General features: G+C 41.9%; 1 protein-coding gene across 5 annotated transcripts in view; it reads left to right on the forward strand.

The window, feature by feature from the left end:
• Positions 1–11217: 11217 nt before the first annotated feature.
• TANC1 (tetratricopeptide repeat, ankyrin repeat and coiled-coil containing 1) overlaps positions 11218–20830 on the forward strand; it is a 143073-nt gene continuing 133460 nt past the window's right edge. For 4 of the 5 annotated variants that reach the window (XM_017864461.1, XM_017864462.1, XM_017864459.1 and 1 more), the window contains exon 1: positions 11218–11409. In XM_017864461.1, coding sequence (XP_017719950.1) covers positions 11334–11409 — 76 coding nt within the window. In that variant the 5' untranslated portion in view covers positions 11218–11333. The remainder of the gene's footprint in view (positions 11410–20830) is intronic. The other variant, XM_017864463.1, reaches the window with a different exon arrangement.

Genomic DNA, 20830 nt, shown 5'->3' on the forward strand with positions numbered 1-20830 from the left:
CCTTCAAAATAACCCATCATCTTACTGACTTCCTTTTAACTTTTGGGTCGTGTATCTTACTTATTTTTCCATTGTTATCAGACAGCATATAAAAGATTGTGTATACTAGCTTAAATGTTTTTTCTACATGTTTTTGAAAATGTTCATATGGTAAACTGATTTTTTTTTTTTTAATTTCAGTTCCTTGGCAATGAAAGCAGTCATTGTGGTGTTCTGTGCTACTCTGCTTGTTTAGAGGGGTGGGTGGGGGTAAAGAGAGCTTTCCTTGCCCAGCGTCCCAATCATGTGAAAAATGTAAGCTATTGTTAGCGAGTTCTGGCAGGCAGCATCAGTTATTGCTTTAAGGGTCTCCAGATAAAGTAAGAGATTCTTTCTGCACTGTGGGGTGAAGGATGTGGTTAAAAAAGCCCATTTCCTGAATGAGAAGGCTGTGGAAGAGGGGCAGTTGAGTGAAGTGCTGGAAGGCCAGGGTTGGGTTATAGAGTTTCTTGTATTTTTTTAAAAACCATAATGTCCCCACTGTTGAGTAGTGGATTGTTTTTTTCTCTGAAGGAACTTGTTTCTTTCAGAAGGATAAATGGGTTGTACATTTTCTGAGCTTTTGAGTATCTGAGAATGTTTTCTGGTTGATATGTATAATAGCCTGGTACAGTTTTACAAGATTTGGCCATGCTTTTTTTCTCCCTCAAGTTTTGTAGATGTTGCTTTTTTGTTTTTCTGGTTGTTTTTGTTTGTTTGTTTTGAGACAGGGTCTCCTTTTGTTGCCCAGGCTGCAGTGCAGTGGCACAATCATGGTTCATTTCAGCCTCAACCTCCTGGGCTCAAGCGATCCTCCTATCTTTGCCTCCCATAGGGTTGGGATTACAGGTGTGAGCCACCACACCTGGTCAATGTTGCTTTTTTGATTTCTGGCTTTCGGTGTTGGAGGGGAGGGGTCAAGGGTTGTAGGTGAAATTGTGTTCCCCAGAAAGTTACTTTGAAGTCCCAACCCTTGATATCTGTTAAAGTGATCCTGTTTGGAAATGTGCTCTTTGCAGATGTCAGGAAGTTCAGATGAAGTCATGCTAGGTTAGGGTGGGTCCTAATCTAGTATGACTGTTGTCCTTAGAGACAGACACAGAGGGAGAATGTGATGTGATGACGCAGGCAGAGATTTGAGGCATGGATCTATAATCCAAGGAATGTCAAGGATTGCTGACCACACCGGAAAGGAAGAGAACGGCATGAACTAGATTCTCCCTGAGAACCTCCCAAGAGATCATGGCCTTGCCTAACACCTTGATGTTGGACTTGGAGCCTCCAGAAATGTGAGAAAGTAAACTTCTGTTGTTTAGGCCACACCATTTGTGGAACTTTGTTACGGCAGCCCCAGGAAACTGACACAAGAGTTCTGAGTGCAGTCGGGCTCTGGTGCCTTTCAGAGGCTCCGAGGTTTTGTTTGTATCCTAGTAAAACGCCTTTTTAATGTTTACCTAGAAGTCTGTGATAATTTTCTTAGGTTTTAGAAAATTACTTTATCTTGTGCTTATTTCTTCTCAGAAAGGTTTTTGTTTCCCATATCTGTAATATTTACCCACATTGTTAAAATTTTAGCCCCTTCCCTCTGCTTCTTGGGGAAACCTTCCCGAGCTTATTCTCTTTATCATGGACTGGGTTTTCTATAGTGTCAGTTCTCCTTGACTACCTGAAATGTGGATCACGATTTCATTATTGCTTTTTAAATTTCCAGCCTTTCTTTCCTTATCTTTAATAGTCTATAGTATAGATATGCAGTATAGAATGCCTTAGTCTATAGTATAGCTCAAGCTTGTCCAACCCACGGCCTGTGGGCCACATGAGGCCCAGGACGGCTTTGAATGCGGCCCAACAAAAATTTGTAAACTTTCTTAAAACATGATGAGACTTTATTTGTAACTTTTTTTTTTTTTAAGCTCATCAGCTATCATTAGTGTATTTTACGTGTGGCCCAAGACAATTCTTCCAGTGCAGCCCAAGGAAGCCAAAAGATTAGACACCCCCGGTATGGACTGTCATCAGGAAAGAAACACTCTATGAAGAGTCTAGAGGCCAGGCCATCCTATATTCTCTTGATGGTGCCAGGCAGTTCACAGAGTTTTGTTCTCAGTCATCTCTGAGTGTTCAAGAAGATGTTCTCTTTCCTTTCACTAATAAGCTATGTTTTCTCAGTCCCATCATTGATTATTTTGGGTGGTGGTTGGGAGAGGCTTATCAAAAGAGAAAAGATGCAATCAGCTGGGTTTTACTGATCTGGATCTGTTGTTCCTGCTGGTGGGCACAGGGTGGAGCTACAGAGGCCGACTCCAGGGTCAGGGGTTTGCCATCTTCACCTCTCCACGGTGGGCTGGGCTCTGATGTTTTATAGACTGGAGTGTGGTTAGGCCACCAATTGTTTGCTCCAACAACAAAGGATCCTCTTTTGTCATCTTTAAAATTACCGGGAATTCTTCCCTTTTCTGGCAGTCTCTTCCTTTTGGTATGGTGTTTTGTTTTTTTTTTTGCACTCGTGAGTTTTCTTACTTTGTACTTAGACATTTTACTAGGGTATTGGGGGAGGCCTTGCCAGGACTGCTAACCAGATGCAGTTTTAAAAAGAAACAGGAATTCATGCATTTATCGCCTGCACCCCACCTCCACCCCTCCCCGCTCCTTGAGTGGCTGTTCCCTGTCTTCTCTTTACTTCTCAATTCCTTGGTCCTGTCCTGCCTCATTTCCTTCCTTTTTAGCATCTGCTTTCTTCCTTGTTCTCCCATTACACTCCACCCCTCATGTCTCTCTTCCCCTCTTCCCTCCCCGGCGCAGACTAGATGTTTTCCTAGGGCTTTGGATTATCCATATCCCATGTGAGTGGGCATCTGCAAGTGTGCCCACACCCTGCCACCGACAGCAGAGATCACCACAATCTGGAAGATAAACAGAAGGGTGGGAAGAGAAGAAATGCCAGCTGACCTGGAGCCCATCAATGACAGGAGTGTGGCAGGCTCAGCACTGCTGTTATCCAACCTTCGGAGCAGGGCACTGGCACTCTTCTTCCTGCCATGCCCGTGTCCACTGTAGTCAGCTGCAAACAAGCTTGCCTCTGAGCATTGCCTACACACATGTTACTTCGAGCACATGCTTTGTGGAATAGAGTTTCATTTCACCCTACTTGCCAAGTTAGGCCTTAGTAGGTGGCCCATTTATCCTAAAGATCTTAAAATCGACACATGGCTCAATCCTTGGGAATGTACATTTAAATATTTATAGGAAATGTGCACAGAGGAAAAAATTTAAACCATCTAAACGTGTGTATCTTACACCCATGCTTCAGTTGATCAGTTCCCATTCGAACTATGTTCGAACATAGTAGCCACTGCTACTGGTTGGATGTGTATCCTCCTTGAGACCCTCCATGCATGTACAAGTGTCCATGTTTGTATAGATGTAAATGTATTGTGTGTGCATACACACATGCATAGATACACATATATATACACATATACCCTCAAGTAATGTACATTTGGAATGGAAACTTTTATTTTAATAATCTGCATTATTTAGTACAGTAGGCCCTGTAGTTTCTTTTCCCTTTCTTGCAACCTCTTTGTCTTGGGAAGTAGCATAAGCATTCTAGATCTTTTTGACCACCTTCTTACTTCTGTGGCTCTCGGTCCTGGCTGCACAGTAAAATCACTTGGTGAGCTTTAAGGACCATCGCCTGTGCCATTTCCCCAACCAGTTAAAACAGCCTCACTCAGCAGGGATCGGGGGTCTCTCTATGTGGAGGGTGTTGGGAACTGCTGCTCTAATCAGGTGTAGCATCAGTCGACCTGGCAGAGCCACGGAATTCAAGCTGCAGTGTGTTCCCCAGGACTGGTGGACCTGGACAAGTCTGTGCTGGCAAGGAAATGTAGAATCGCAAATTCCATGTAGATTGAAAATGAACCCTGCCAGGTTGCCTTCCACCGCAGCTAGCTCGCGACTTCACCCGTCATCGGACTAGGCAGAATGACCGGACCCAGCGCCGCTGTGCCACAGAAGCAGCAGGCCCAAATGCTGCAAGAGTTAATAAATGTCCAGTACCCATGGAGAGGAGAGGAAACTAGGGTCTTGATGACTAAACACCTATTCTGGATCCACTTCGCTTGTATGGTGACAGCATGAGGTGTGACTGAGAGAAGATTAATGATCACTGGGCCTGGGTACCTCCCAAAAGGAGTGCTGCAGGAGTGCTGTGGAGCTAATTAACCAGCCGGCATGAAAAGTGAAAATAGACAAGGGAACAGGGTGCTTTGTTTTGTTTTTTTTTTCCCTCTGTGGTGGCCCAGTACTGTGTGTAGACCTACATATGCTATTTTTGGTTTTCCTTCTTAAGTATGCAAAATGATGTAATGTTGAAAGCCTCTCTCAGTAGCCTTCTCCAGGGGGATCAATACTGAGACAGTGGACTCTGGATCCCACTGCCTGGGTTCAGACTCAGCTCTGACATATGCCAGAGTGGCCTTGGGCAAGATACTTGCTCCTTTCTGTGCCTCAGTTTCCTCATCTGAGAAGGGGGCTAATAGCAATGCCTAATTTGTGGGGTGGCTGTGAAGATTAAGTGAAATAATACATATAAAGCACCCAGAACTCTGTCCTGGCATCTAATACATCTAAAAAAATAAGCATTTATTTTAAATTGCACCCCTCTGGGAGTTTGGGGTGGGAGTTTTCTGAGGTCATTTATTTTAAAGCACAGAAACTCTTGCATGCTGATATATCTTAAAAGGAAAACTTTGACAATTAGAGAGGAAATGCCAGTCTGTTTACTTATCTGTTTCAGGATAAAGCACATTTGTACGTTTGGTTCTATAATCATTGAGTATTAAGAATAAAACCGGCCGGGCGCGGTGGCTCAAGCCTGTAATCCCAGCACTTTGGGAGGCCGAGACGGGCGGATCACGAGGTCAGGAGATCAAGACCATCCTGGCTAACATGGTGAAACCCCGTCTCTACTAAAATACAAAAAACTAGCCGGGCGACCTGGCGGGCGCCTGTAGTCCCAGCTACTCGGGAGGCTGAGGCAGGAGAATGGCGTGAACCCGGGAGGCGGAGCTTGCAGTGAGCTGAGATCCGGCCACTGCACTCCAGCCTGGGCGACAGAGCGAGACTCCGTCTCAAAAAAAAAAAAAAAAGAATAAAACCATGCGGACAGTATTTACTGATCTCTATTTAGATCCCCTTGGTGGATTTTGAAGACAAGTATACGCTCTCCTATTGGCTAGGTTTCTTGTACCCTAGGGGTTAGCTGCTTTCTTGCCTCTTAGTGGTATTGTTTGAGAATTAATCATGATTGTCTGAATAAGGTTTTTGAAAATTGTTTTCTTGGATGCATTTATTTTGAAAATGCTCTGCCTGTAATTAGGAGATTCTATAAGACATAAAATGGCTTAAAGTGCTTTTAGTTGTAGCCTTCTGAAGGGTTCAAAAATGATACTGGATCTTGTGGAAGAAATCTTTCCGTTTTCTATAAATATAGCGGTGTGTGTGTGTGTCTGTGTGTGTGTGTGTATAGTTATGTGGTTATAAAACCTTACGGTGGAAAATGTTTAAGAAACATTGCATTCTTAAGGCGGAGACTGCACAAAAGATGCCCTAACACATTTAATGCCCTAGTTAAATGCATTGCTCAAGTCTCGTTTTCTGGAGCTGGATAAACAGAACATCTATCTTTTTCTATTCTAAGCTTCTATCGCCCCACCCCACCCCAGTCACTTCAGTGGCACAATAAATGGAAATCTTATTTCCTGCCTCTGCAAACCTATTTACCTGAGTGTCTAAGTGCACCCTTGCCTTTCTCAGGCCTTCCCTTCCTGAAATATGCTTTTACTTTCATCTCCTTGCCTTCGCTGCCCTCATTTTTTAAAGCTGTCTCTAATCCTGCACTCCATGTACTTTAATCTGTGATGTTGGACGTTGCCATTCTGCATAGCTGCCTTTCAACATTCATCTCCCAGATTCATATTTTCTTCCATTTTCAAATTGAAATCCCTTTTCACAGCCTGTAATGGTAAACACATTTTAAAATAAAGAACTATTATCAAAAGCCATTTCTGCCAATTTATAACGCCTTATTGGATGACTTTATTCCCTTTGATAATTTTGTTATCTTTGCAAACTAGGACTTTCACTTATTTGTATGCATATATATTTTTATTTATTATGAACAGAGAGGTTCTTATAGATGTCTGTGTGTCCCCTTGCCCTTTCTGGACTTTTATTTTTGGACTTAAGGGAATTGATGATTTTAAAAGAAGCAAAGGAGTGTGTGTGTATATGAGTAACAGAGACTGTATGTAACCTGCGAAGCCTGAAATATTTACTATCAGACCCTTTGCAGCAAAGTGTGCTGACTCCTCATGTATTTAAAATACTCATTAAAAATGTGTCTGTTTTGGGGATCTCTATCTTTTCCCCCAAATTAAAGCTCTTAAACATGTGAAGTGGTGAGAATGTTAGAGCCTGAGCTGACCGTTTGTGGGGAGCTGTGGTCCCTGTTCCTCGGGGTTACCTCCCAGGCCCCAGTCTCCCATCTGAGACAGTGTGATTGCATTCAATGCTGTGAGATGGAAAGCGTGTTGGGATAGGTGTGACTGTCTGTGGTGTGTAAATGTTCCATGGGAAACACCTGCTAGTGAAGCTGGAGGAGGTAAATTACTGGTCATTGATAACATGGTTTTCATACCCTGGAGAGGTTGCATTGTCCTACCTGGCATTTCTGCCTGCAGCAACAGGAAGGGTGATTGAAATGTGCTTCCCATCACTTGATCAAGGTGGGGAACAAAATAGGTCATAGTTAAAAGAAAACAATAATCAAGGTGGGGAATAAAACAGGTCATAGTTAAAAGAAAACAGTATCTATTCAAGGGGTAAGAAATATGTCAGCTGTGCTGCTTGTTGCAGTGAAACATCTTTAATTCCTCTGAAATGTCTTTAAGCTTCTGCTGAGGAATGTGAAATCAACTGGAGAATCTCTGGTGTCAAGTTGCCCAGAACCAATATTGTATTGTTCAAATGGATGCCCCTAAGCGATTTTCACTTTCTGCCCCTGGCGTCATTGTGATGCCCTTTGTTTGACCTTAAACTCCCTGCCCTTGTGCAGTTAAAGCTCCTGGCTCCAGAGTGCTGGATCCACCCCGCTTTGTGCTTCCTGTTCATACATAAAACTTCTCTCCCTACTTTGTACCTTTCTAATGAAGGGATACTGGAAGTTAGAGATCTTGCATTGCCTCTGAAAAACAAACCAAACAGAACAACATGTTTGGGAGTGATTATACTGAGATGGTAAAGTAAACTTGAAATGGAAACCCCCCCCACCCACTAACTCTTCTCTTAAGCCTCGTTTTATTGCAGGCTGCATAAAATCGTAGTGCTGGAGTCCAGCTGCTCCAAAGGCTGAAGGTCCTCATGCTTACAGCATGCTTTGGAAACTCATCCCCACCACATTTGGCAGTTAATGAAAATATTTGCTTTGCTTGTTATAAACAGAGTTTATGGGCAGAATTTATAATTAGGAAACTCTTTAATTCTTTTTCCCTTCAGTGCCTAATTTCTCTTGTGTCATGTTGGAGAATTCTAAGTATTTAAGAAAATAAACCTTTTCTCAGTGCTGTTTACTTTATTTCTGGTGGTGGTACATGTATTTCTCCCTTCTTTTGTGTCCTCATCCAAATTAAAGGACTTGAAATCTGGGTTTTTATTTGTTTTTGTATAGGTCAGTAATACGTGTGAGTAGGGGACAGTGCCTTTGTGGCCTGTCAGGCCATCTCACAGCCGTTTGACTAGCTGGGTCTGTGATTTAGGCTATATAAGAGCAGCCACAGGCCAATGTGGCTCTCTTCAAACCACATGGAAAACCAGTGTCACCTCTTCAAGGTCCCCCACACGTCTTTTGTGTGTAATGTCCTGTGGCTGTGACCTTAGCGCTTTCCAAGTTCTGGTCTGTCTCCTGGTGTTTCTTGCCTGTACACCCAAGAGTTGGCTGATGTGATATGGTTCTTGTAAGCACAGCACCTGCTTGCATTCTCAATGTGAGAGTGAGGTGGTGATGAGAAAACAACCATCCCTCAGCTTTTATAAGTTTGTCAAGACAGAGGGCATCCAGCCCCACCACGAGCTGGCATCATAGTGCAGCCCAGCTCTGCCTTAAGATCTGTTTCCTCGCCAGACAGTTGAAGGGAAAGCAGCTGGGAAACCTCGTGACCTGGCTGAAAGCCTTGAGGTGGTTTCTCAAAGATTCCAGGCTCATCCACAGTGCTATAAGACTGGCCCCTGTGGTTCTGGGGATTGGTGACAATAGTATCTTACAGTGCTGACTGGTGAAAGAAGGTGGATGAAGCTTGTTGGGGGGCCCAGCTGGGGGCCATTACTGTCCACATAGACTCTAGGAGGTAAAGGCCTCTAACTCCTGCCTGCTTCTGTCCCTTGAGGACAGAACTTCGTCCTGGGCATTTGCATGAATGTCCTTATTTTTGTAACTCCAGTAAGAGATTTTTTTTTTTTTCCGAGATGGAGTCTCACACTGTTGCCTGCGCTAGAGTGCAGTGGTATGCTTTCGGCTCACTGCAACCTCTGCTTCCTGGGTTCAAGCAATACTCCTGCCTCAGCCTTCTGAGTAGCTGGGATGACAGGCGCCCACCACCATGCCCAGCTAATTTTTTTTTGTATTTTTAGTAGAGATGGGGTTTCACCATGTTGGCCAGACTGGTCTCAAACTCCTGACCTCGTGATTCGCCTGCCTCAGCCTCCCAAAGTGTTGGGATTAGAGGCGTGAGCCACTGCGCCCGGCCCTAGTGAGTTTTCTGATCTGTCTTGTTTCTTCAAATGCCGGTAATTTGGGCAGTTAGCGATAAATCTTTAGTTTCCCAAGTTTATAAAAACCGCCTCATGCATAGCTAACCCAGGAGTGACTAAAATTATCTGACTTTGCTGACATGCCCATTGTGGGACTTTTCTGTTCACTGCTCTGCCGTGAGTTCCCTTTAAAAGTAAGGCATGTGCCGGCCAGGTGCTGTGGTTCATGCCTGTAATCCCAGCGCTTTGGGAGGCAGAGGCAGGCGGATCACAAGGTCAGGAGTTCGAGACCAGCCTGACCAACCTTGTGAAACCCTGTCTTTACTAAAAATACAAAAATTAGCCAGGTGTGGTGGTGTGTGCCTGTAATCCTAGCTACTCGGGAGGCTGAGGCAGGAGAATCGCTTGAACCCAGGAGGTGGAGGTTGCAGTGAGTCGAGATTGTGCTATTGCACTCCAGCCTGGGTGACAGAGCGAGACTCTGTCTCACAGAAAAGTAAGGCATGTGCCTGTCCTATATGGAGGGGGTGACTCTACTTCCCCTTGACTCCTAACACAAAAAACAAGCATAATGATACCACTTGAAACTTGATGGTTTGGTACGTATCCCTTTTGAGCCTTATACACAAAAATCTGCAAAATTTAGTTCCTGCCTAGTTAGGCAGCTTTCATTTTTTCTTTTTTTAAAATCTAGTCTTTGATTGTGTGTGTGTGTGTGTGTGTGTGTGTGTGTGTGTGTGTGGTTTTTTTGGTTTGTTTTTGGAGCCAGGAGGGCATGGCAAGGAGTGGTTGGATAGCTTTTGTCACAGAGACTGGTGTTCTTCTGGGAAAGTTTATGCGTCTTTCAAATTCTGCTGTGTGTGACTTAGAGTTTGAAGATGCTTTTTAAGAAGTAGATAATGACTTACATTCTTTCCCTGCACATCCCTAGTTCCATCTTAGTACATGCTAAGGAGCGGGAAAGGTAATTGGTGGGGAGAGGCAATCGGAGGAAAATGTTATCTGAATACATGAAGACTGGCTGTATTTTTTTTTTGGGGGGGGGTGGGGAGACTAGTTCCAGCCAAGATACTCTTTCTTGTGTATTTTTTTTTAACATTGTGATTACATCCTCTCTGCTGCTTGAGGTTTTGCCTGCCCTAGAATGTTGTTAGAAATGCTTGTTCCCTGGTGCCACAAAGAAATAGCACTTGAATATAAATTTGATTATCTCAGCAAGGCAATTTTTGCTTTCTGCAGAAAGGGTGCTGCTCATCACAGATGGAACAATGGCGAGAGGGCACCTGGGCAGGAGAGGGGCAGGAGTTCTTATTCCTGACGCAGGTAGCCCCTACTGCTGTGTCATTCCCCTATTGGTTAGGGTTGGACCACACAGTCTAAGCTAATTCTGATTGACTATTTTAAAGGCAGCAGGGGTATGAGCCAGAATGGTGGGGTAAGTAGTGTAGTGGGAAGGATGGTTAGGAACAGGTAACTAAAGGTGACTTAGGTCAGAGCAGGTGACCAGGATGAGTCAGGACAGAGCAGGTGACCAGGGAACAGGTATGAACTACTAATTAGGATTGGCAGGAAAGTTGTTTACTGAAACTAGATGCAAAAAGCCAAAGAGAACCAGGAATTTAAACTTTAAAATGGAGAATCAAAGAATAAGAGAGCTGAACATACTGACATACTGATTCTTTGAAGAGAAACTTGGGGTTCACCATATTTAACAATGTTTAATTTCATAATAGTAAGCTTGTTTGTCCCCAAACTTGTTTAGGGGCGGAGTGTCAAGCGGAAGCTGCCTAATAAGTGAGGAATGTTTCCAGTCTCATGACTGGTTTGGGGCTGTTTGAGTTTTAGGAGTGTGGCCCTGTGTCATGGGGAGTGTTGAGTAGATGGGATGAGAGAACCAAGGGATGGTGCTGGGGAGGAATGTGGATATAGGGTAGACTCTCCCTTAGACTTTTCTTATTAGAGAGGAGCAGTGGAGGCCTGGGAGTTCTGGAAGGGTTGGCATCTGAATCTGTTTTACTGATACCCATGTAAGGCTAGTAAGCCACCTCCTTTTCCTTTTCTGAAATCAAAGCTTCTTGTGGATCATTCATACTTGACCTTGATCTAATCCCAGATCAGTGGCTTCCTGGATCCTTTGTTAGGTATTGAAACCATATCAGGGTAGTGCAGAAAGGCACATGGAGCAGAGTTCACTGATGCTTGAGTTTTCCCTTGTAGGGTAGAACGTTTCAAGAGTAGTGGGGGAAAAGTCATTTTAAAAAATTCAATACACACATCTGATATATGGGAATTATGTTCTGAGAATATAGTTTATAGGAATTAAATTTGCATCAACTTGTAATGAATGGATGGTTTAACCTAAGTATTCCCTCTCTACTCTAGGAGGTGACTTTGGTCCAGAGACTTCTCCAGTCCTGCCCCTTGACCATGGTGCTGACTCTCCTGTGAGCAGTCTTCCCGCAGCAGAGGACACCTATAGGGTGAGCTTGGCCAAAGGTGTCTCGATGTCTCTGCCTTCATCACCTTTGCTGCCTCGACAGTCTCACTTGGTGCAATCAAGAGCAAACAAAAAATCCCCAGGTAAACAGGGAACAAAGGAGCTGCCTTAGTTATATATGTAGTACATGTGTTGAAAATAAGCAAACTTAGTGCCCATGAGAAATCTTCTGGGAGAACATTTTTTCTTTGTCATAGTATCTTGAGAAGAAAGAAATCTTTTTTTTTTTTTAATTTAAGGAAAAAGTATGGTTTTAATAGATTCATTCTGTTTGGACTGCCAGGCTAGATTTTTATAAAGATTTAAGATTTTGTTACAGTACTGATGTTAACCAGCAATTTTATTGTTTTCTTGCTGATGAATTAAGGAGCACTATACAGTTATGGCACCGAATAATGATATTTCTTTCCATCAATGACAAACTGCACGGATGACAGTGGTCCCATGAGGTTGTAATACTGTGTTTTTACTGTGCCTTTTCTATGTTTAGATACGCGGATCCTTGCCACTGCGTTGATAGTTGCCTGCAGCATTCAATATAGTCACATGCTATACAGGTTTGTAGCCTAGGAGCAATAGGCTATGCCACAGAGCCTAGGTGTGTAGTAGGCTGTGCCACCTTGATTTTGAAAGTACACTTGAGATGTTCGCACAATGACAAAATCACCTAACGATGCCTGTCTCAGAACGTATCCCCATCATTAAATGACACATGACTGTAATCCAAACTCACACGTGGTGGGTTTAAAGGTTATGGATGTAGGCAAATGTCATCTGACGATAGTCTGTTTATTACTACCTAGTATTATATACTGATGTATTTTATTTGATTACATCAGTATCAAATACTAGCATTTATCTAGCATTTGAACAGCTATAAAGTTTGTTTGGAAAACTCAGACTTGTAAAGGGGTAAGGGAAAGGGACTTTGGATTATTCCTGTTATACTTTGAAAGTATTTTGGCTTCCCTCTATCAATGTTTTACACTTAACATTACCCCCAAAAACACAAACAGAACTTTGAGAGGTTATGATTCACATGTGAGGAAAGCCTTTCTAAAATGCTGATACCTTGAGTTTTAAAAGTTCTTGGATTTTTTTTTTTTTTTTTAAGGTTTGTGGAGTGTTTACAAAAGGCAGGATAATTTGGGGCCCAGTTGATCATACGCCAGTGTAGGGTTTCTTCTCAATTACATGTAAACATATTCAGAATCTATCCAAAATGTGCCTATGGCTGTGAAATTGGTATCTGTTTCTCTGATTTCCTGGTAATATTTGTATTACTTGAGATGACATATGCCGACTCATTTAGTAGATCTTTGAGGTTTATGTGTGGGTAAATTAGGAGGGCATCCTTAAAGGCTCTGAATGCTAGAAACAGTGCTCTGAATTGGTGAGGGTCCAAAATCTTTTATTGTTGCAGAATTTTCTGGTTTAGGACAACATTGTTTATAATCCATTAATTAGCTGGACCTCAGGAACCTTTTTGGTATGAAGTAATTTCCTGTGCCAAGGAATTTGACCTGTTTATCAGTATTTGGGGAAATTCCTGGAATGTCCGTCCTTCCTTCTTTGCCCTGCCTCACTGCTGTATCTCTTTGTCACATTTCTTCTCTTCCTTCAAATCATAGTTCCCACACTGCCTGTCATACTGGGTTATCCTGATTGGAATTACTCTTTCCGAAAAGTATGCATAGTATTTTACTTTTTCTTTATTATCAGGTATGTCATTTGTCTTTTTCCCCTGAATTAGTGTGTATATTGACAAAAACAAAAAACAAAAAAACACTTTGCTTGGCTACACTTTAGTCACGCTCCTGAACTTTCTCCTAGGTCCGTGTGTGAGTGTGCACACGCACTTTATTTTAAAATCCAGGTTTAGCTAAGAAGCATGCTACTGAGTTTAGCAAGAACGCCTCCCCACCCCACCCAAATCTGATTAGATTCCTCATCCTCCACCATCTTCCAGGCGACGTCTGGTCACCCTGACCTGTCTTTAACAAGAATTGCCTTCCTACCCCTGATGTTTCCTCTTAGTAATTTTTCATGCACCGATCCCTACCTTGTTCCTTGGCTATAAATTCTCGCTTTCCCATGCTGTATTTGGAGTTGAGCTCAATCTTTCCCTACCTGCAAAATCCCACTGCAGTGGTCCCTATATGTGTTAAGATGGTCCTGAATAAAGTCTGCCCTACTATGCTTTAAAAAGTGTCACTGAGTAGTTTTTTCTTCTTAAAAACATTATGTGCTTCCTGTGTCTGATGCTTGAGGACAAAAAAGATGTCTTATACCTCATCTCTATAAAATAGATAATAGAGATAATTCAGAAACTATCGATATTCTTAAGGGATCTCTGTTGAAGGTAAAGCCAAGTGCAGGATTTCTGGACAATTTGCCTACCTATATAGTCTGTGCTACTGCAAATGAATTAATATTGCTTGGGCGTTAGGACTGGGGAACACCTGAGAGACTTCAGGGAAGACTGCACTTCAGATATAATTTTATTGACAAATTCAGTGTTTTAGTGGGACTTTAGGTAGGATTGAATGGCATGGCAAGCCTCGAGAGTGTGGCTACCCAGAAAGGTTTCATGGAGGTTACAGGCATGGAGGCAGAAGAATCCCTGATAAGGCCGTGTCTCCTTATATGTGTGTAGACATTAGTTGTTTTCTTTAAAGAAAATATCAAGTTTTTCTCCGTAGGAATGAAATTTATTTTTGCTGAATTCTTTGCAAGGCCTTAGAATAGAAGGAGGTTAGTAGTTCGGAAACATACAAGCTTTTAATGGATTTGGGATGTTCTCTCTATTAAATGTTTTTGGTCCAAATGATAATTAAATAAACTAAGCAGATACATCTCTAACAGAGCAGTGCTTGTTCACTGCCCAAATTTGTACAGCAAATTAGTGTCTCACAGTGGTAATTTGGCTTCATTATCTTGGTAATTTTAATTGGAAAAGTTTAGGGCAGGGATGCTGTTTGAAAATGGCAGTGACTCAGTACATCAAATAATGAACAATTTTTTTTTCAGTGTGTAACACAGATTTCTGCTTAAACCATATTGTTGGTAAAAGTATCCAGAGCTCTAATATTCTACCTGCCTGGTTTTAATTTAAAAAAGAAAAGAAAAGAAAAGCTGACATATGGTTGTGAATGTGCACTGGATTTAAAAAGACTCATGTATTTTAAAAGCTAGCACTGTTGCTGCTAATGATGGAGTCAGTACAGTGTGTCTGCAGCACTCAGAGGTATGGAGCCACTCCCCTCCTCTCTTTCCAGCCCGGCCCCACAGTGGATTGTGCCATCGTTCAGACCCATGCTCTGAAATTACCTTGATGACTTCTGTTCTGATTTGTAAGACGCCCCCCACCCCCACCAAGTCCTCTCTTGTTTAAGGCTAAAAAGCAAAAACCAAAAAATCAAACTTGTTTCACTTGTTTGTATAGAAATTCTTCATTAGTTGATGCTAATCCAGAAACTGTTAGGGACTGGAACAATTATTCTTGCAAGGATCAAATACTCCAAACCCCTGTAAGTAGACACTCTGAACAACACAGCCTGTATTAATAAAAATATGTATGTTAATGCAATTGATGATTACTTCCTGGATCTTGGGAACTGTGGGCCAGAGATAATTTAATTAACCTTGTGATAATGTGTGACCCTGCATGTTACATGATTGCATTTCTTACTTCCCATTCATATTGAAGTTATTATTTTTATTTACTCTTCTGCCACCTTCCTCCATTTGTCTTTTTTTTTCATTGTTAGAAGACTGTTTTCTGAGTATTGTTTCAAAACTTTTGTTTTTAATGGTAAATATGTTTTCTGTTAATGAAAACAAGGACCAGCATCCATTAAAGTACTTCTGTGGCAGTTGCAAGTCTTTTTGGATTAAAATTCATCTATATTTGTAACGTGTGCTGTTGTTTTCCAGAGAAGAGAAAAGCTCATTTCCTGTGATTTATTAGTAATATCATTAGATACTTTATAAAGTATCTGCATTTATTTTCCCAGATCACTCTGGGCCTATTATCAAACAATCAAAACATCGTGCATAAATGAGAAGCAACGCTTTGCAATGTTGTGATGGAGTAAGACAGCAGATGGTGACAAGTGGGTGTTCCTGCCCTACCCCGTGTATGGGGACACTGGAGAGTGCCGGCCACTTCCGCTTCTGCCGGTTCTGGTTCCACTTCTGTCCCACAGTGGACAGAGCTGGTGTCGCAGTTCTGAAAACTTCTCTGCCTCTGTTTTGTTAAGGGAAAAACCGCAAAATTGGCAGCCTGTATAGTAGAAGCCATATTGTCTCTTTGATTCTTGGACCATGAGTTAATGTCTGCGAAGGCACTCCCTTCCCCAACCCGCAAGTATTTCATATAGAAAACCTGGAAATCCCATCGATAAATAACTACTGTGAACATTTTTTCTTCTAGTCTTTTGAAAAACATCTGCTCCACCTAAACCTGAGACCACATTATGTAACCCTCTTGTGTGCTGCTTGTGTCACTTAAGTTTATTGTTTTGAGACAAGGTCTTGCTCTGTCACCCAGGCTGGAGTGCAGCGGTGCTCTCAAGGCTCTCTCTAGCCTCAACCTCCTGGGCTCAAGCGATCCTCCTACCTTCGCCTCGAGTAGCTGGGACCACAGGCATGCACCACCATGCCCAGCTAATTTTTTTCTTTTTTTTTTTTCCTAGAGATGAGGTTTTCACCATGTTGCCTAGTTTTGTCTTGAACTCCGGGCCTCAACTGATCCTCCTATCTTGGCCTCCCAAAGTGCTGGGATTACAGGCATGAGCCACGGCACCCAGCTCTCACTTAATATTTTATCATGAGCAATTTCCAGTTTACTTGAAGAGCTTGATATTTGTTGTCCATTGTTTCAATATCTTATAATTGATTTTTAAACATTTCTGATGGTTGGATATTCACTGTTTTTCCTTTTTTTTTTGAGACGGAGGCTCACTCTATTGCCTAGGCTGGAGTGCAGTGGCGTTATCTGGGCTCACTGCAAGCTCCACCTCCACCATATATAGATTGAGCACAGCTTCATTGTTTTAAGGCTATCAGTCATGTATGTTATATATAAAAAAACTGTTTCTGACTCACCATCTAATTAGGTTACAGTGTTTTATGACTCACAGAAGTTTTTCATTTTCTCCAGTCAAATAATGTGTAATAGCTGTAAATAATGTGAGTGAGGTTCACGCCATTCTCCTGCCTCAGCCTCCCGAGTAGCTGGGACTACAGGCACCTGCCACCATGCCTGGCTAATTTTTTGTATTTTTAGTAGAGGTGGGCTTTCACCGTGTTAGCCATGATGGTCTTGATCTCCTGACCTCATGATCCGCCTGCCTCAGCCTCCCAAAGTGCTGGGATGAGCCACCCATCCCGGCCAGATACTTACTTAAAAAAAAAGAAAAAAAAGTTTTTTAGCATGTTATGATTTGTTTTCGCTATTCCTGGTGTGAATATTTTTAATTATGGTGAAATACATATAACAAAATTGACCATCTTAACCATTTAAATGTACAGTTCAGTATGTTGTTGTACAACCTGAGTTGTTAGAACTCCCAATAGGAATACTTTTGTCCAGTGATATTTACAAACATCTCTGATATCTCCTTGGGGTAGCAGGTTCCCAGCAGTGGAATTATTGAATTAAATGGCCTGCATTTATAAAGAGTCTTGATACATAGTGCCCAGTTTCTTTCCAGAAAGGCTGTATTGATTTCATATTCCCCCCAGCATTCTTTGAGTGGCTGCTTTTTTGAAGTTCACATCTTCTGGGAACAGCTTAAATGGATGGTGCTTTGTGCAGCCTGTGGTCTACTGACAATTTTAAGAGGCTGGGAGACGTCATTCTGTAGCTGCCTTCTTTAGAACTTCCCTTCTGTCTGCACTTCTCAGACAATTTTCATTTTCTTCCTTTCTGTGAGATTGTGTCGGGAATTTTGACAGCTGAGCCAGATCAAGTTCATGGTCAGAAAAACATTCAGTTGGCTTCCAGTTTCAGTTGCCTGGTGAGGATCCTAGAGATCATGGAGGATCACAGGCATGCTGGAGTTGGAGAGGCCTCCAGAGGACATCCTGTCCAGGCCTCTTTGCAGATGCGGAAGAAAAGACCCCTTGGTCATTAGGGAACTTGTCCAGAATTCATGCAAGTTAATGGTAGAGCCTGATCCTCCACACTGTCCCCAGCATATTCTCTTTTGTCAGCCAGCCTGTGTCGATGTTATGCCTGTACGTTGTTGGCACGTGAGCTGTAAATAATGTGAGTGTGTTCTGATTTCATAGATGGGGTGGGGGTGTGGGCAGGAGGAGGGCATGGGTTTAAAGCCTCACATGCATCCGTGAGGCTGCTTCTTGGAGGGTGGAGAATAACACACACCATTCATAGTCCCTTTTCTTCTTGTAGAGCCAGCTGGTTCTAGTCCTTGCTTCCACTGCTGAGTGGTTGACACCACAGTTGGCATCTAACCTTGAGCAAGGACAGTTCCTCCTGCTGGGGTGAATAGGAGAGCATTCTTTGTTTCCTCCTGGAAACTTGTTATATGTTGGCCTCCTTACTGGGTGTCCAGCTGTGAACGTGACACACAGATTTTCTGTTGTACTTGAATGTGTGTTCATACATAGAACCAGTGTGCGTGCATTTGCTCTACTTTGAGTCCATTTATTCCCCTGCCAGTGAGTCCGGGTTCACCTGTATACAATTTGGATATACTCTGGAGTCAGTCCAGTAATTTAAAAGGGTACTGATGATGCCCAGCTCCTACCTTCAGAGACTCGGATTAAATGCATATGAAGTATGGTCTGGATGTTGGGATTTTTAAAAAGGCTTCCTTGGTGATTCTAATATGTAACAAAGTTTGAGAATTACTGATAAATAATATGTGATTATGTCATATAATTGCATTTCCATGAGTACAAATATATGTGTATATATCCTTAAAATTTTGGAACCATTTGAGGAAAATACATTATAAAGGAGTACAAAATAATGATACAGTAAATATTGAGGCCCTCTATACCCCCTGAAAGACAACCACTTCTGATGGTCGCTCCTGCTTTGTTTCTATAGTACGTAAACAACAGTCATGCATTTGCCCATTCTCCCAGTATCGGACAGGTAAGAGGTTCCCCATTTTCTACTAAAAAATAACATTCTTGTATATTAAGATTTAAAGGCATCTCTGATATTTTTATCAGACTATAAAAGTGAGATTACTGGGCCAAAACTTACTTGTTTAACATTGTAGATGAATATTCTTATTGGTCATTGGTATCTTTTTCTTTTGGAAATTCTTTGTGATAGCTGTCCTTTATTCTACTGGGACAATGTGTTTCTTACTGATTGAGCACAGCTTCATTGTTTTAAGGCTATCAGTCATGTATGTTATATATAAAATGTTTCTGGTTCATTTTCCATCTAATTAGGTTACAGTGTTTTATGACTCACAGAAGTTTTTCATTTTCTCCAGTCAAATTTATATATTTTTCCATTGTGATTTATTCCATTGCATTTTTTAAAAACAGCTTTATTGAGATATAATTTACATACCACATAATTCACTCATTTAAAGTTTACAGTTCGATGTTCTTTTTGTAGCATTTTCACAGGATTGTGCAACCACCCCCACAGTCTTAATTTTAGAACGTTGTTATCTCCTCCTCAAAGAAACCAAAGCAAAAACCCCATACCCATTACTAGTCATTTCACATTCCTCCCTGCCCTTACTCTTCACTCCCTACTTCCTAGCCCCTGGTAACCATGAGTCTACTTTCTGTCTCTAGATTTGCTTATTCTGGTCATCTCATAATATGTGGTATTTTGTGACTGGCTTCTTTTATGGAGCATCATGTTGTCTAGGTTCATCCATGTTGTGCCATGTATCAGTACTGCATTCAGTAAAACATTATTTGGTAATAAAACAGAATGAATACTCATACGTGCCACTCATTTTGTTTATCCAGTCTTCCATCAGTGGATATTTGGTTGTTTCCACATTGGCTATTTGTTATAAATCTGCAATCAGCTTTTGTGTCTGCATTTTTATAGAGACATATATTTTTCCCTTGGGTATATACCTAGTGAAATTGCTGAATCATATGGTAGTTCCGTAAAACCTTTTTAAGGTGCTGCCAAATTGTTTAAGTGGCCATACTGTTTTATATCACTACCAGCTGAGTATGAGGTTTCCAATTGCTTCATATCCTTGCCAGTGCTTGTTATTGTCTTTTTGATTATAGCCATCCTAGAGCATGTGAACTGATATCTCATTGTAGTTTAATAAGTTTGTGAAAATTGTTTTTATATTCTGGATACAGGTTCCTTATCAGATAAATGATTTACAAGTATTTTCTTACATTCCGAGGATTGTCTTTTTTACTTTTTTTTTTTTTTTTTTTTTTTTTTTTTGAGACAGAGTCTCACTCTGTCTTACCCAGGCTGGAGTGCAGTGGTGAGATCTCGGCTCACTGCAGCCTCCACCTCCTGGGTTCAAGTGATTCTCCTGTCTCAGCCTCCTGAGTAGCTGGGACTAAAGGCGTGTGCCACCATGCCCGGCTAATTTTGTATTTTTAGTAGAGAGGGCATTTCACCATGTTGGCCAGGCTGGTCTTGAACTCCTGACATCAGGTGATCCACCCGCCTTGGCTTCCCAAAGTGCTGGGATTACAGGCATGAGCCACCGTGCCCAGCCGATTATATTGTTTCAAATATAGCAGTTCTGAATTTTTATAAGGTTTTAAATTTATGTATTATTAGTCTTTTTGATGCCATGTCCTAGTAACCATTGCCTAATCCAAGGTCATAAAGATACACATTCATGTTTTCCCCTAATAGTTTTGACTCTTACATTTAGGCCTGTGATCCATTTTGAGTTCATTTTCTTGTGTGATGTGAAGTAGGGACCAACTTCATTCTCTTTCATGTGGATACCAGTTGTCCTGGCACCATTTACTGAAAAGACTGTTCTTTCCCCACTGAATTGTCTTCTCTTGACCAAATCATTGTTGTGCCTTCACCCAGCCCTATTGTTCCTCTTTCTGCATCGCTCATCTTCTGGAAATTCCTATGCCTAGGTCAGAACCTTCTCCGTAGGAGCTGACAGCGGGTAAGGCTTGCATCTCTTGCTTGGCCCAGCCTTTCTGTGTGCCTCTCCTTTTCTCTAGGTGAGAAGTAATATCCTTTTGCTCCAAGCATCTGTAGGACTGTATCTCCTCTTTGCTCTGCATAATCTTTATTTCGCATCTCTGCCCTAACATTCTGTGACATTCTCTGTAAGGACTGCTCTCTTGTCTTTGTTGGCATCTTGTCATTCCCCCTTGGGAGCCCTGAAAACAGGATCCAATCACATCTTCAGAATCCACTCACTTCCTTTATCCTGGTGACGGGGCATAGGTAAGTAACTGTTAAAACCAATAGGATTTTAGTATTCCATGCTCATCAGATCCATGTGATTAGTTGAAAATACTAATGGATACATAGACAATTTTAAATGT

The sequence above is a fragment of the Rhinopithecus bieti genome, unplaced genomic scaffold (genome assembly GCF_001698545.2).
Source record: "Rhinopithecus bieti isolate Rb0 unplaced genomic scaffold, ASM169854v2 scaffold_75561, whole genome shotgun sequence".
In the NCBI taxonomy this organism is placed as follows: Eukaryota; Metazoa; Chordata; class Mammalia; order Primates; family Cercopithecidae; genus Rhinopithecus; species Rhinopithecus bieti.